This window comes from Poecilia reticulata, linkage group LG1 (assembly GCF_000633615.1).
Source record: "Poecilia reticulata strain Guanapo linkage group LG1, Guppy_female_1.0+MT, whole genome shotgun sequence".
Taxonomy (NCBI): domain Eukaryota; kingdom Metazoa; phylum Chordata; class Actinopteri; order Cyprinodontiformes; family Poeciliidae; genus Poecilia; species Poecilia reticulata.
In genome coordinates, this window is record NC_024331.1 from 25,750,081 (window position 1) to 25,765,767 (window position 15,687).

General features: G+C 37.5%; 1 protein-coding gene across 2 annotated transcripts in view; it reads left to right on the forward strand.

Annotated features, from left to right (window-relative positions):
• The window catches only part of LOC103469703 (inactive rhomboid protein 2), a 51,891-nt gene that overhangs the window by 22,964 nt on the left and 13,240 nt on the right, over window positions 1-15,687 (forward strand). The window contains exons 2-5 of one of the 2 annotated variants that reach the window (XM_017304256.1): window positions 9,926-10,075; window positions 12,612-12,763; window positions 13,844-14,027; window positions 14,724-14,942. In XM_017304256.1, the coding sequence (XP_017159745.1) occupies window positions 9,938-10,075; window positions 12,612-12,763; window positions 13,844-14,027; window positions 14,724-14,942 (693 nt within the window). In that variant the 5' untranslated portion in view covers window positions 9,926-9,937. Of the gene's footprint in view, window positions 1-9,925; window positions 10,076-12,611; window positions 12,764-13,843; window positions 14,028-14,723; window positions 14,943-15,687 lie in introns of those variants that run through there. The other variant, XM_017304297.1, reaches the window with a different exon arrangement.

A 15,687-nucleotide genomic window follows, 5' to 3' on the forward strand; every position in this document is an offset into this window, starting at 1 on the left:
GGAGAGATCCACAACCTCTAACCCGCTCGGGATCAAAGATTGGTGAGCTCTGCTCAACTCTGCTTGGAAATGGCTTTTATKATGATGACCTTCTTCAGTAGAACAATGCTGAGATAACAGAACAGATGGACCCCTTGAGTAGGAAATTACATTATAGATACAGAAAGAACCTTAAAGCATGACTGGTCAAAGGTAACTGAACACATGTAGATAAAACACTCAAATAAAATGATGAAACAATGATTAGTTAAAATGAGTAATTTTACCCAACAAATCCCAAACACTGTCAGGACATCTACTGAGTGTTTTTGTTTATATTTTTCTTCTCTATGTTAGATAGAATTGGTTTTGTTGGTATAAAATTTTAATTTTTAGCATAGCTGTACTCCAGAGTCAACTGCAGAGATAATTAAAAATAAACGTTTTCTTAAAAAATTGCTTTGAATTTGTTGTTGAAATGTGCGTTGCGCCATGATTGATCCTGCAGTTTCAGACTTGATTTGTTTGTGAAGTAGTACTGGCTTGCAGTGCTACTGTTCTCTGCTGCTCTTCCTCACCGCGCCTTCTGCTCTCTGCTCTCTGCACTCTCAGCTGCTGCTCATCATTTTTTCAGATCTGCTTTCACTTGTTTACATCCAGCTTGCTGTTCAAACCGTCATGTGAAGCTTAATCATAGGAAGTTGCCTGCGTGTTGACGCGGTTGTCCCAGAAAGGTTGGCCGTTTGAGTCAAAAGGTCGTTTTTCTTCTCTGGCTGCCGGCCTGCAGGCCGTCTCTCTTACTCCGTCCCTGCTGGCCGTCCGTTAACAGCTTGGGATCCCACTGAAAGCTCCAATTGTTAGACAAGAGGGTTTTTATTGAGATTATTTGAATTTTTGAAGAAAAAAAAGATTAACAAATAGACAAACAAATACTTGTATTACGTCAGAAAGTCATTTTGTGTCAGTGACTGTTGCTGTGGTGGAAAGTAGAAACAGGAAAAGCAACTTGAAACTGACCATTTTCAGTCACATTTACTGTTTTTACTCATGGATACAGTAAAATCTTTCAGCTCATTAGACAGACATACTTGAACAGCCGAAGCACCACTAACACAAATTATTATAATCCATAACTTTTTCTGTAAACTTTCTGTTTTGCGTTAAATTAAATATATATTCTTTAATATTTATCTATCATAAATCTATCGTATCCAGCTTAATATTTGTGTGGAACAAGTTCTAATTTACAATTATGTGCTTCTAGGCCTGTAATAATAACACATTTTGCTGGACGATAAATTGTTCTAGAAGATATTACGTTAAACGATAAAGTTGTTTTGAGACGCATTCTCAAAAATCAGTTGGTTTTAAATTCTAATGAACATTTAACACTGGAACTGGAAGGCATTTCAAATATCCAAAATAAATAAACAAAACAGAAACGACAAATAAAAGGTCTAATAGAGACCAAAGCACCAAAATGAAAACTTTTGTCACAGTCTTTGGTAGAAAGATAGAAAAAAAGAAAATGAATAAAACCATGCAAATGAAAATTATTGCACTTAATGCAATTAATTGATTTATTTTGATAGGCACATGTATGTATTTCGTGATTGATAAATCGTTTATTTACTGTAAGAAGTTAAAAGGATACTTTGGGTTCTTCAAACTAATGTTCTGTGAAGTCATTTTAAATATTTCACTTACATGTAGCAGACAGATGTCATTTGATTCTGCATAAAACTAAAGAAAGTCTCAGGTGCTGCTAAGGGTTTTTGGATCGATCCCGTTTTATCAAACTGCAAAGGTTAATAAATCTGCACCATGCTTCATTAGTCACATTCATAATTTTCTCTGTCACCAGTTTTCAGTTGATTGCTGTTTTCTGAACTGAAGAGCTGCTCTTTCCTGATTAAACTCTTAGGTTGGGCTGTTATTTCTCCAAATCCATAAAAGTCTCAGTAATGATACATGTTTTCCCACATCAACAACCAAATTTCCAGCCAAGTATTTTTGGCTGAAAAAAGTGACAGAGCTATAAATTAACAGAAATAAAATGACTCAAACTTTGGACTTTATTCTATAAAGGCAAGTAGGTTAAAACATAATTTTTATTTGTATTTTGAGCCACATAATTATAACACTCACCATTACCAAATATTGAAAGTGATTTGCTTGGCTGATGGCTATGTCGGCTTGTAATTTATCCACATCCATTTTCTTTTTTTAACAGTAAAACACAACAACAATTGTGAAACCTTCTCCTGATACCACTGGACCTGTCATCTGTCTATTCTTCCCACTATTCTGCCCCCTGAAAATCTGATCCAAGCCTTTAAAAAGCCTTTCTGTGGTGAATTGTCATTAATTATTCATATTATGAGTGCAATCGGTGTTGCTGCATGTATGCATGTGTGTCAGGACAGTTTACAGTAAAATTGGATTTAAAAGTTATTCATATGGCATTGATATTCTTGATGATGTCAAAAGCAAATCTTTCCAAACTTGTGAGGTTGCCTCACACATTCCAGTGCGAGCTTTTTAGCTAAATATTATTGCTAAAACTCGCACAGTCTTACACAGGACTGTATGTTTGTGGAAGGTGATGAGTAACTAAACAGGTATGTGATGGCAGTCGGTATATGAACGCAAACTTGCTAAATAAGTCAAGATGCATTGTTAATATTGATACAGTGCATCAGAAAATCAATATGACAGATTGTGAATGCATCAATCAGCTTGTGGTAAATGTGGCACTTTTTTTTCTTTTTTTTTTTAGACGTTTGAACACTTATGCTTGGTTCCTAAATGATGATGACCGTTGCTGCAAGGTGTGAAAACACTTGACACGCCTCGCCTGAGGGTTGCAGCACATCATACTGTATAGCATCCTCAGTTTCGATTATTTGACGATTAGAGCAGCGTGGAAAGCACTGATGCATTCATCTGATGTATTTGTTTAACATAAAATAATGTCAGACTGAAAACTGCAGCTGGTTTCTTCTGCCTCCATCTGTTGTGAAATCAGGAAGTCAACATGCATGTGTGTTTTGTACTGCACCTTTGGCAGGACATGCCCCATGTCATAATGGGAACCTTTTTTCTGTGCTGACATCAGTATGATGTTGGTGTATTTATAGCAGCCAATCCTATTTTACATTAGCATAACAGGAAATGTCTTCATCTCCACACTGCCAAAGCAAAGTATTGGTAGAGTTCAGAACATGTTTTGTTCCCAGGACAGTTAGGCTTTTTAGTATCGTAGCGTGGTATTTTGTGTTTTTTAGTCTCATTAGTTTTGTTAATACTAATTAACACGTTGCATGTTTGTGGAATCATTTGAGGTTAGTGCCACTGAATATGTGAACTTCGCCTTTTTTACAATCTGTATACCTGTCAAACTATCAGGCTATTCATCTAGCTAAATAGCTATACAGATGGCTAGATGGCTAGCTGTCTGTCCAGCTATCTAGATGGACAGCTAGCCATCTTGCCATCTATCTAGCTATATTGACTATGCTAAGTACCCATCTATCTAGATATCTAGAGGTTGTACACTAGTTTCAGTATCAATGCAGTCAGTGGTGAAGTGGAAAGAACAGATGGGGTCAGAGAAACTTTATTAGATAAAAATGCAAAACTGATTTTATTTATTTATTTATTTTTATTGTTTGTTTTCGCTCTAATGTGCTCAACAGTAGACTCAGAATGCAATATTTTAATGACACAAAAAGGTGAGCTTTTCTTTTTTTCTGATTTTGTGAGACGGAAAAAAATGTTCATTAGATCCGTAATATAATAAAATGTTCCCAGCATTTAAATATACTGATACATATTTGTAGTAGGGTTAAAAAAAAAACCCAGTAACAATATTTATCACAGTAGGCACGTGATGTACAGAATATTCCTTGAACCATGACCCAGAACTGCACAGAATTCTGGGAGTTGGAGGCGGAGGATAGACGGTAGCTGCTCAACTTCTCACATCGAGCTAAGCAGGGTTGGAGGCATCAACTCACTAACTTATTCTTTGGTTACTTAGCAACAACCTGTTGAGTAACTTGTGGTTACCTAGCAACCGCCTTTTGGGTAACCTACGCAGCAGTAGTTTTAAGGTTTCGCCACCATGCCTGGTAAATGCTTAAAAATAATTTTAAAAAGTGGTGTGGTGTGAAAATTGTGAATAAAACTGGAAAGGTCACATCACCAGTTTGGCAGTATTTCAGATATTTAAAGCAAAAAATATAAATAAATAAAACTAATCAATCAGCATCGACTGATATTAAGCGCTTATTTTGTGAAATGTTTTTCAGCCAAATCTGACAGTCCTAATGTGTACGTAGCAAAATTGATCATCAAAGCACGGATGTCGCAGGAAGCACAGATTTTTACACATGGATGCTTTCAGATTGAATCTCTATACGAACCTGGTGAAATAGGAGTCGGCTGTAAAGAGAGATGCATGCAGACGTTATCACCAAACGTCTTCCTCTTTGTTGGAAGTACAATATGCTGTGGAACGGATTTAAAGATTTAGTGATAAACTGATCACAAAACTCAGGCTTGAGGAATCAAGGTAAATGGTGAACAAATGAGTCTGACTGTTGATGATGATGAATATTCATAACAGTCTGCCTGCTGATTGTTTAATGCATCATCTTTTGTCCTCAGCGTTTGTTCACAGGAACAGCTATAGCCACTGTAGTAAGCGTACAAATGTCAGTACTGCTTGTTTTCACCTATGTAGTTTGTGAGCTCCGATCGACCACATCTAGTTTCTCTGCCAAGTAAAGGCCTGAAGTGGAAAGGAGGACAAAAGCCTGAACTTGGCAGTCGCAGCGCTGCGCTTCAGAAAGGATTGCTGATTTTCCTCCTTGTAGAAAGCAGCAACAATGTGCTCCTTACCGCTTTGAAGGCGGATAGTGTTCACTCTCATCTATTCCCTTGGTTCAGAGGTGTGAAAAATCCTAAAAATACACAGTGAGTGGAAGAGAGTTGTTGTCTGAACAAAAAGCCCTCGTCAGTATCTCCATTTTTGATTAGTTTTGGTGTCTTTAGTAATGTAGAAACTTGGAGCATGGTTGTGGCTCTAGGTTTTATAGTGCTAATTTAGACTTGCTTACCTCTTGACTGAATCATCACCAGTCCTCCTTTAGGTTTTATAGAGGCTTTTTATACTGGCTTGAGGATGGGAATAAACAGAAACGCAGTGACACATTTCCATGGTCAGGCCCTCCCGTCCCAGAGGGGAGAGGCTGAAACCTGGTTTCACGCAGTCATGGGTCTGTGTGACGTCACCGCTAGAGAAGGATGAGTCAGCATCCACCCTTTAAAATTGAAAAACGGATGTGGTCAGAGGAGATATTTTGGTTTTATTTGTTTATCGAATAAAAAAATGCTAAAAGTTTGAATTGTTCAAATGTGTGTTTTTGTTTTAGCGGTGATGGTTTGGTGTAATCAAATGAGCCTCACAAATGCTAAAAAAAAAAAATTTATTCATCCTTGAGGATGAATTCTTCATTTTGGAGATTGTTGTTCCATTTTAGGGTTGAACGATATAAGCCGTTCATATGAGTCGTTATCGATAATTGATTTGTTTTTTGCTTTTAAATATCTGAGGTTCTGCCAAACTGGTTGCGTGACCTTTCCTCTCTCATCCAGAGTTTTCATTACGCCGTCGTTTAACTTTAAGCAGTTATGAGGAACGGTGGTGAAACCTGAAACTGCTGCTGTGGCAGTTACTCAACAGTTTGTTGCTAGGTAACCAAAGAATGAGTGGGTTGCTAGGTAACCAAGAGTGAGTGAGTCAGTAGATTCCACCAACTTTTGATCATGTGTCTAGACCCATTTCATCAAACTATATTTAAGAGTGAATAACATTAACAGTTCAAATAATCAGAGTTCGTTTTCATTTTGAATTGAATCAATAATTCACTCTATAATCAGTCCAATCACTAATGACCGAAAAAACCAAACATCACAACATCAAGATGACACTTGAAAGCCACGAGAAATATTCAGGATTTAAGACGATTGAAGACTTCTGACCTCTGGACTTTACAGAAAAGGCTTGTGACCTAATTTTAAATCTGAACAAGTTCCAGGAAATGCAAAGAAAAATGATCAACTGCCTTGACGACATTCTTCTAGGACAGGGGTGGGCAACTCCAGGCCTCGAGGGTCGGTCTCCTGCAACTTTTAGAAGTGTCTCAACTTCAACACATCTGTCTCAAATAATGAGGTCGTTAGCAGGACTCTGGAGAACCTGACTGCCCACCCGTTCTAGGAGAATGTCTACTTACCTTCAGGTCTAACGTTATACTGTCTCCAAGTTCAGAACAAGTTGCTACTCTTTAATCACTCTACTATTAGGTTGTTGTGCTTCAAGGTTTTTGTTGTGTGTTTTTGTTCAGCTAAGTCATAATTTTGGTCAGTAGATGTTGGATTGGTAGACTATAGTTACATTTTGCATTATTTAGGTCATGTTTGTAGTTTTTTTTCCATAGTTAGCTAATTTAAGCTAAATGTTAGCAGGTTTTAATGTCACCCTGCAACATTTGAATGTTTACAACTAATGGATTAATATCTCATTGCTTTCATACAAATATCAGAAAACAAGTATGTGGTGATTTTAGGTTTGTTCACTCATGAATTCGTAATTTCAATGGTTTCTACACAGAAACTGAGACCGAGTTCCCGTTTGGGTTTGCCCTTGTAACCTCTTTGGTCTGCCAGTTGCAAAACTCTTCCTGGAAGAGAAACAAAGTCACAGTTCCTGAAACTGGAATGACAGAACTGAAAAATATAGATGTAGAGAATGAATAAACATATAGGAGACTTCACTAAATGGTTGTTAAATATGACCTTATTTATAGTATTTTTCCTATAATTATATTGTTTCTTAAGGGCAAGAGGGAGACGAATTGGAGTGTTTTGGTCTCAGACAAAATGCTCACTGTAAATATTTTAATTGCTTAAAGTTACGAGTTTATCTTAACTAGAGGTCACCAACCTTTTCCATTCAATGAGCGACCTTTGCCCCCTTCTGCTGCAAAATGAAACTTACCTACAGCCACAAAAAAATATACTTTTTTTATTATGAAAGCTAAAAAAAAACACATCAATTTCTATTTTTAGGTTTTAGAACAAAATGAATGCTCTTTTAAAAAAGAGGAAAAAAAAGTTTTGTAGAATAAGGTGATCCTTTTCTGTCAACGTGGAAAATGAAGATGGGAAGCCGAGTTTGATGCTAGTGACTTTTATAAGCCAGGGCAGATATTAGATGCAGACTTTGTAAAAAGAAAAATATGGGAAAAAAACTTCTAAAATAACATATTTTTTCTTGCATGTATAATCAGAAGAGAAGGAGGGGATCGATTAAATATTTTTACATTTAATTGAGCCACATGTGGTTCTGGATAATAAAAGTATCTGGATTGGTTTCACTGGTTAAACTGTACAAATGCACAGTTGTAAAAAAGCAATTTCTGTAAAAATGTTCAAAGATCAATTTTACTTCTATTTTAAAACCCAACATTTTCAGTCAATCAATTTTATTGTATGGATTTCTTGGATAAAGCACCTATGTGTAATGATCCTTTTTACACTCTTAAATATGCAGAAATAATCTTCAGCTTCAGATCTTTGGTTCTTTGTTATTTTTTGCCGTATTGCCCTGGGAGAACACCGTCTGCATTACAGAAGCATAAACTTTCCTCCATGGATGCTACCAGCAGCCTGTCTAGTGTCTGCATTGATAAATTGCGCTCAGCAGCAGCAGCAGTCTCTCTCTGCCACTCGAGCGCTCTGTCCATTAGCCAAATTCCTTCTATTTCATTATCTAAGTGGGCGGGTTGCTGCCTCCCCCCAAACCGCAGGCTGGATTTCCCGTAACCTCCTGTCTGCCTGAAGAGGACTCAATCAGCTCTGCCTAAACCTTAAATTATTTAATGCTGGAAAAAATAAATTAAAAAATGGTTGCAATAATAAAAATGTGCCCGACTGCCCTTGTGTGAACTGTAGTTTTTGAGTCATGGGTCATAGTAAATGTCAGGGCGTGTAGCCATTCCTCCGCTCCGTAATGGCATCCAGGCGATCCGAGCCGGGCTCAGATTTCTGCGCTGCTGTCGTTCCTGTCGCATGCAGGCCTGCAGGCCGGCGCATTGATTTCTGAAACCGCAGCTCTGAAGGCCGTCGACTCGGGACCACAATGGGCTTCTTAGCAAGGCTTGTGATTTGGTGGGTTCACGTTGGCTTTGCTTTCACTTAAAATATTTTATTTGTTACCATGACGATGCAATCTGAGCTGCAGGAATAGACTGGCTGGTGGTTCACGTGCTGGGCGTGCTGAAATATGTAAGTTTGTTTTGATTCTGCTCTTGAGCCGTCGAAGCAATTCCTCTTAAATTGCTTAAGCAGCTGAAGCTGAGTAAGGGATTTTTTTTGGTGTGGTACTTCCTTCAGTAGGATTTTGTTACTCAATTCGGTACATTTGGATATTTCCTGTCAAAACCACTGCTGATTAATCATCAACAGTGGCTTCAACAGGAAATATCCAGCAGGAAACTGGTTATTTAAATAACCAGGAAATATCCACCAGGAAACTGGTTATTTAAATAACCAGGAAATATCCTGCAGGAAACTGGTTATTTAAATCCATTTAATCTACAGTTCACCGATTGACGTTTTCAGGCCGATCGCCGATCTTTAAAAAGCCCGACCTGCCGACTCGGCATTTGTCTCTCACAGCAAAGCAAAAGGGGACAGCAGCTGATTTTTAGACGTTTGCAGATGTAGAGCGCGTCGGTTTTACATGTGTCAACTGATCACCGATCAACCAAAATCTGGATTAAATTCCGATCAATGATGCACCCTAAATTACATTTTTGTCTTCACTTTTATGATACTTTGACTTGTAAAGCTTATTAAATGCATAAAAACTAAAAACTCAATCCACAGAATAGACTCGTATGTGTTTGTTTTTGGTTCAATAAAAGTCTGATAAATATTTAAGGCAAATGCTGTGATGCGTAAGTGGAGCTAATCTTGTATATTCTTCATTTTCTGTTGGATTCTGAACTTGCTTTCAAACAAACTGCACCACTTTCTTCACTTTTATTTTATTGTCCTTGGAAGAAAAAATGAAATAACCTAAGATTAAGATTTGAATTCAGACTCCAGAGAAAACTGGTGGATGGTATCATCCAGGAAAAGCCTGACCGGTTGTTGATCCTGAGGGTCTCTGCTGTGTTATGGATCTGGAAAAATAAACTTTGACTAATGAATAATTATTACAGGCAGTAAATAAGACGACTGCTTGCAGTATAAAAACATTTAATGTAGAAAAATATTAATTTCTGCCATTTGACTTGCACACAGTTTAACACATTTTATTGCTACATAATTCAGTTTAATTTTGAGTTGTACTTCTAAGACCAAATAAAGTCTGCATTCTTTACCATTACATAGTTTATCCTCCATAATATTGCTCTGTTTTTATTTATTTTTTAACATTTTCCATTCTGACTCCTGTGTGAACTCAGTTTGGCTCATTTCTGTTTTTCTGTCTTTATTTTTATATATTTTAAGACCATAACTGGAATTAAAATATTCGTTTCAAGGCTTAAGAGGATGAACCAGAAATGTACCAATTTTTAAATATTGTATTTGTTTTGATTCAGTAGTTTGATATCTTTTTTCCTCATTTTATTGTTTTTACTGTTTCATCTTTGTTTCTTGTTATCAAATACACAATAAAATATACAGTATATAAATAGGTTCTGAATAATCTGAGATATTTACTCGTTTTTTTTGTAACACACATTCACATGGTGCTTCTTTCGTAATTTTGGTTCCTTTTAGCAATATTTTCTATATTGTCCTGACCTTGCTATGTCTTGCAGTAAAAAAAAGTTAACTTTTTTTTTTACCATTTCTCTATTTTCAGCACTTTGACAGCATGGATTCTCAGGTAGGGGGCGAGCCGCCTCCATACGGAGGACAAGGAGACAGTCGTCTGAAGAGCAAGAAGCCTCCCAGCCTTACGATAGCCATTCCTCCGCCCAGCGACACCATGGCCGCTGATTCTGCCAGACAGGTAGGCAGAAGCATTAATTCATCATTACACGCTCTCTCCAGCCTCTAATGTTTAATGTTTGAGACTCACCATATTGAAAACAGAGGAAATTCTGTTGCTTAGTTGGGTTAATCCAGTGGTTCCAGCCTGGAAATCCCACCAGTTTATACAGGACCACAAACTCAACCTGCACCATGTGTTTAAATTATGGAAGAAAGTGAGAACATCAAGATAAACCAATATATGCTGGGTCAAGGTTCTGTAACTTTTTCCATCCAAAAAGTCATATTTTCCCACTGCTCAGCTAAATAAAACTTGTTTAGAGCCACAAGTGTTTCATAACTTAAAAAAATATATATCTACTATAGGAAGTCTGTTTTTAAAGAACCATTTTATTTCGGTTTTAAGTAAGGCTGGACAATATGGCTGAAAAAAAAATTGCAACATAAATGTTTCATATTGGTCGATATTGATAATTATAGATTTATTTTGTTATTTGTTTTAAATATCTGAAATGCTGTAAAACTGGTGGTGTGATATTTCCTCTTTATTCCACAGTTTTCACTCCATGCTGTGGATTTATTTTTCAAGCAGTTATGAGGCACGGTGGAGAAACATTGTTGCTAGGCAACCGGAGAGTGAGTGAGTTGCTAGGTAACCGGAGAGTGAGTGAGTTGCTAGGTAACCGGAGAGTGAGTGAGTTGCTAGGTAACCGAAGAGTGAGTGAGTTAGTTGATTCCACCAACTTTATTTAGCTAGCCTTGAGAGGTTGAGCGGCTAAAGTCTTTCCTCTGCCTACATCCCCCAGAATGCTTTGTGGTTCTGGATCTGAGTATATATTCCATATTGAATATTCTATCAAACATATTTTCTATTGATCACATCTATCACGATAGATATTGTTATTGATTTGTTGTTGAGCCATAAAATAAAGAAAAACATAAAACTCGCAAAAAGAGGACGGATACATTTTCTTCCAAGGGATGTTGATATTTGTGAGGAAATATCCACATTGTTTTCAAAATGAGAAAAAATAAATAAATATTGATACTTTTACTGACATTCTGTTGTGAAATTTTGATAAAAATTATTCAAGGATAAAGCTTGAAAAACTGCCAAGCTGCATTTGTTGTTATATCTAATTTTTAAAGCATTAGTTGGTTGTTTATAATTTTTAGTCAAAAGTCCAAAAAGCCATTTGTGGCTCGGATCTGCTGGATCTACACAGAAAGGCCTTTACAGCAGAACCAAAGACTTGGCTTTTTACAATAAAAAAAGGATAAATAATTAATTTAATTAACAATGAATTAGATAAGTATTAATTCTGAGCAAACCAGAGGCACAAATCTAAGTTTGAGAAATAAAGCTCCTCCTACACTCTGCAGCAGAAACCTTAACCTTTTTATTTTGGTCCAAAATAAAAAAACTTTACAAGTTCAAAATGTTCCCCAGTCGGGTAATCATCCAATCAATCAGTTATCAAACATGAACTGAAGCACGGTTGGTACCAAACGTCCAGTGGCTCCAGGACGAAAGACACAAAATAAAACAATGTCGCTGTTTTTACCTGCACAAAAGTCTCATTGGATGCCAGCTTGGGAGCCTGCTGGTTCAGCAGAACAGAAAGAAGGATTAAAACTTAATCAAGTTACATTTTATGCTTCTCCTACCTTCATTTGTGTTGTGCTCAGCCAAAGGGACATATTTTAAAGCCGTCTGGTGGTTAATGAGCCCAAAACGGCTCGTTTTCCCCTCTGGGCTCCACACACACACACAACGAGCAGGCAGTGGATCAGGCTTCAGTCGAGGAAGCTGCAGTTTAACTACTTCCTAAAGTAGAGCAATTAAGATGTAGATGTAGTGTGAACACATGCATGAGCCTCGAACTGTTACACATCCACCCACTCCACCCTCAACTCCCACCAGCTTGTCGATTGCAAACGATTCGCTGCGTTGCATCTATTGTAGTTTGTTTTGAAGAAACTGATTGGACTATAAGCCTCTGTGTGGACAGGAAAATTATTCACAACCCTGAACATCCTCTTCATGACACTGTCTTGGGAAGACGGCGTATCTTCAGTCAGAGGCGTCTTCAGAGTCGCTGTACTGCAGACTGCTACAGGAGATATTTCCTGCCAGCAGCCATCAGCATCTGCAGTAACTCTGAAGAATTAATGAGTTACAATATTTAATTTCTCCTGGGGATTAATAAAGTATTTTATAATTTTTAGAAGATTTAACTTTGCCCTGTTACTGTATGTTAGCTCTTGATTCATGTGTTCATCCTTCTTTGTGTTTCAATATCATAGAAAGGAATGAAGCCCAACGTTTAATTTTTTTACTTGTATATTTTAGCTTAATTTTATTTAATAATGACAAGGTGAAATATATCATCTGCTTTTGTAAAAATGACAATTTTCAATTTGTGCTACGGTCTGATGCATTAAACTTTTGTTAATTTCCCTGGACTCAACTCAGCTTCTTGTGTATTTTTAGGAAGGAAACATTCAACCTGTGATGACCTTTCATTGCCTCATTTCTGCTTTGTTTTGCTCAGCCTCTCAGACCGTCGCTGAAAAAGAGTGTGAGCAACCGGGGTCCTGGTTCGACCTCCGACAGCTTCGCTGGAGGCGACGATGGCGACTTCTCAGCCAGAGACAGAAGGTCGAAGTTTGGAAGACAAACGTCCCTTTCACAAAGCATCCGAAGGTAAGCTGCTGCTGCCGCTGCTGCTGCTGCTGCTGCTGCCGCCGCCGCTGCTGCTCCTGCCGCTGCTGCTGCTGCCGCCGCTGCTGCTGCTGGTAAATGTTTAAAAACCTGGGTGTTGTGTGATGCTTAATGTTTTTACAAATATTGCAGAAACAAAACGCAGCCGTTATTGACCATTTGCAACTATGTCACTAAATCATTTGAGGTGCCATGACGGACGTCGGGAATATTGAACTGAGCAACTGAAAATGTTTTCCCAAGTTGTTTTTGCCAGTTTATTCTTGTTGGAGTCGAACTAATTTGTCCAACACCTGGTTGGGGCTCATAGACGGCGGTGTTTACAAAACGGCTAGCTTAGAAACCGACCCGTACCTCCTCCCTCCTGAAGAGTTGATCAAATTACTGACTTTGCCTGAATTCACACCACATGATTTTTATCACTATGTCATAAACAGCGTCTCCCCTTTACACCGGCGCAGCATTAAAAACGTACAAAAGACGAGATGCTAACCAGTTTTTTTCCATACATGCTAGGCTACAAGACGGTGCGGCACTGTCTCCATGGTTACAATCCTGCACCATACATCAGATGTGTACCTTCTCCATAATGCAATGTTTGATAACGTTCTAATCATGCTTACTTCTAAAGTATATGAAAGTTAATTTTCTTACCTTGTAAAAAGCTTTAACTGCCAGTCGTTATGATTAACAGCTGCTATCCATCGCCGCCTCATCTTTCCTCATTAGATATTATAAAGTAAAATAACAGGTTTGGTTTCTATCCTCTGTACAGCCGACCACGCAGCATCCTGTGACCATTTTTAAAGTGAAATTAACTAAATAAAAGCAATATTAAGTTACAGACGTCTGTTTTCAGACTAGCTTTAAAGGAGTGCATTGGCTGTTTTGGCATCCGTCATGGCGGAGTGGGCGGAGTTCTGGAGAGCGTTACGCAAAGGGTCAATATTTTAAAGATTGCTTAATCCACTGTAATGTCTTGGAATATTATAAGGTTTTATAATCTCAAGCAGGCATACGGCATTATTAAGTGTCTGTATTTATTGCACCTGTGACCTTCAGAAATGCGGCCGAGTGGTTCGGCGTTGGTGAAGACTGTGAGACGAAGCAGCAGCTGTGGCACAGGAAGAGCCTGCGCCACTGCAGCCAGCGCTACGGCAAGCTAAAGGCCCAGTATCGGGAACCAGAGACGGCGTCCACCTTGGACCAGAACCCAGACTCACCAGCCACCAGCAGGCTGCCGAAGGTAGGCTACTGCTGTTGCAGTGTGACTCGACGTAACCTCGATTGGGATGAGAGTTTACACCAAAGGACTCCCTTTTCTATAGGGATGAAACATTTAATCTGATTAATAATAGTGAATCTATTCTTGAAATAACTAACCAATTAATTGCAAAAAAAAATCCTATTTAAGCAGTAATTTTGTGAAAACTGTGAAGAAAAAAAATCACATTTTGCATTTAAAATAAAGGAATAAGCCTTCTTATTCTGCATGTTCTACCCAAAACTCCTCAAACTAAAAAGTCAAATTTAATAAAAAATAATCTCTTATTGAGCACTTTTTGCTGTTCAATAATAGTTTAATAATTCAAAACAATAATCAACAGATTAACCAAACAATGTATTGATGTTAGTCAAACAGAAGTAATTGATTTTAGAGGTATTTGTATTTCTTCACCTACAAACGATCAAATGTTCACTAGAGGAATTCTATTATATAGCATTTTAGCCAATATAATGTTTATTTTCTTATTTAAGAGGAAATGAATAATTGATTTGTACCTTTTGAATGTATTTCTAATATTGTATAAAATTAGTTTAAGTGATTAAATGAAAAATCTGCAGAATGTGCCATTTTTTAAATTTGACTAATCATCAGAATAATTGATGAATAAAACAATCATTAGCTGCAGCCTTACTTCTTCATCTGTGTTTAAATCAGATTGTGGACCCCCTGGCCCGAGGCAGAGCTTTCCGGTACCCAGACGAGATGGACAGTTTACCCAAAACGCCCCACACGGTCCACGGCGGCCCCTTCACGCCGGGGGTCACCTCTCTGAGCTCCTTCACCAGCCAGCGCTCCGGCTACAGCCGCCTGCCCAGGCGCAAGAGGGAATCCGTCGCCCGCATGAGCATCCGAGCCGCATCCAACCTGCTGAGGGTGAGCCGCACTGCAAAAACACAACATCCTACCAACTGATTCTGGTCTAATTTCTAGTGCAAATAAATTATTACACTTGAAATTAGACAAACTTACTTAAGTGTAATATTTCACAAGATATAGATGCTTGCTTTAAGTAAATAATTCTTTAGTATTGATGAAAAAGTTCTGGTTCTGTTGGCATTTAAATGAACTATTTACATGGAAAAAATGTCTTGTTACAAGTTAAATAATAAATTTTAAAAAACCGTGAACAGTCTTTCATCATTCGTCTTTGTTTTCTTTGTTCTTGCTTGACTTCTAAACTCATTTTTCACATGACTTTACTTTTAAAATTGCATAATAAACAACTGGGAAAAATCAATTAATCATATTTCATTGAGCCAATAAATTTAAAGGAACTTGATCATTTTAATTTGCACACTAAAAAAAGAAAACAGGTGATCCAACTTATATTTTTAAAAAGTACATTTATTGCAAGTAATCAAATTTAGTTTATCCAAGTAAATACACGATTAAATAATAATTTGTTTACATGTAGCAAATTAACACATTTTTTAAAAAGTTGGCTTTTCATTCTCTTTTTTTTCAGTGCATAATTGTTTGTTTTCCTCCTTGCAAGCAGGAGAAACACTAGTTGTAACTTTGTACTTTTTCTTTTGCTTTGCCTTTTTTCTGTCTGAGCCTAATCAATAATATTTTTTAAAAGGTAATTGTGTTTACAGTAACGTCATAATCCTTTTTT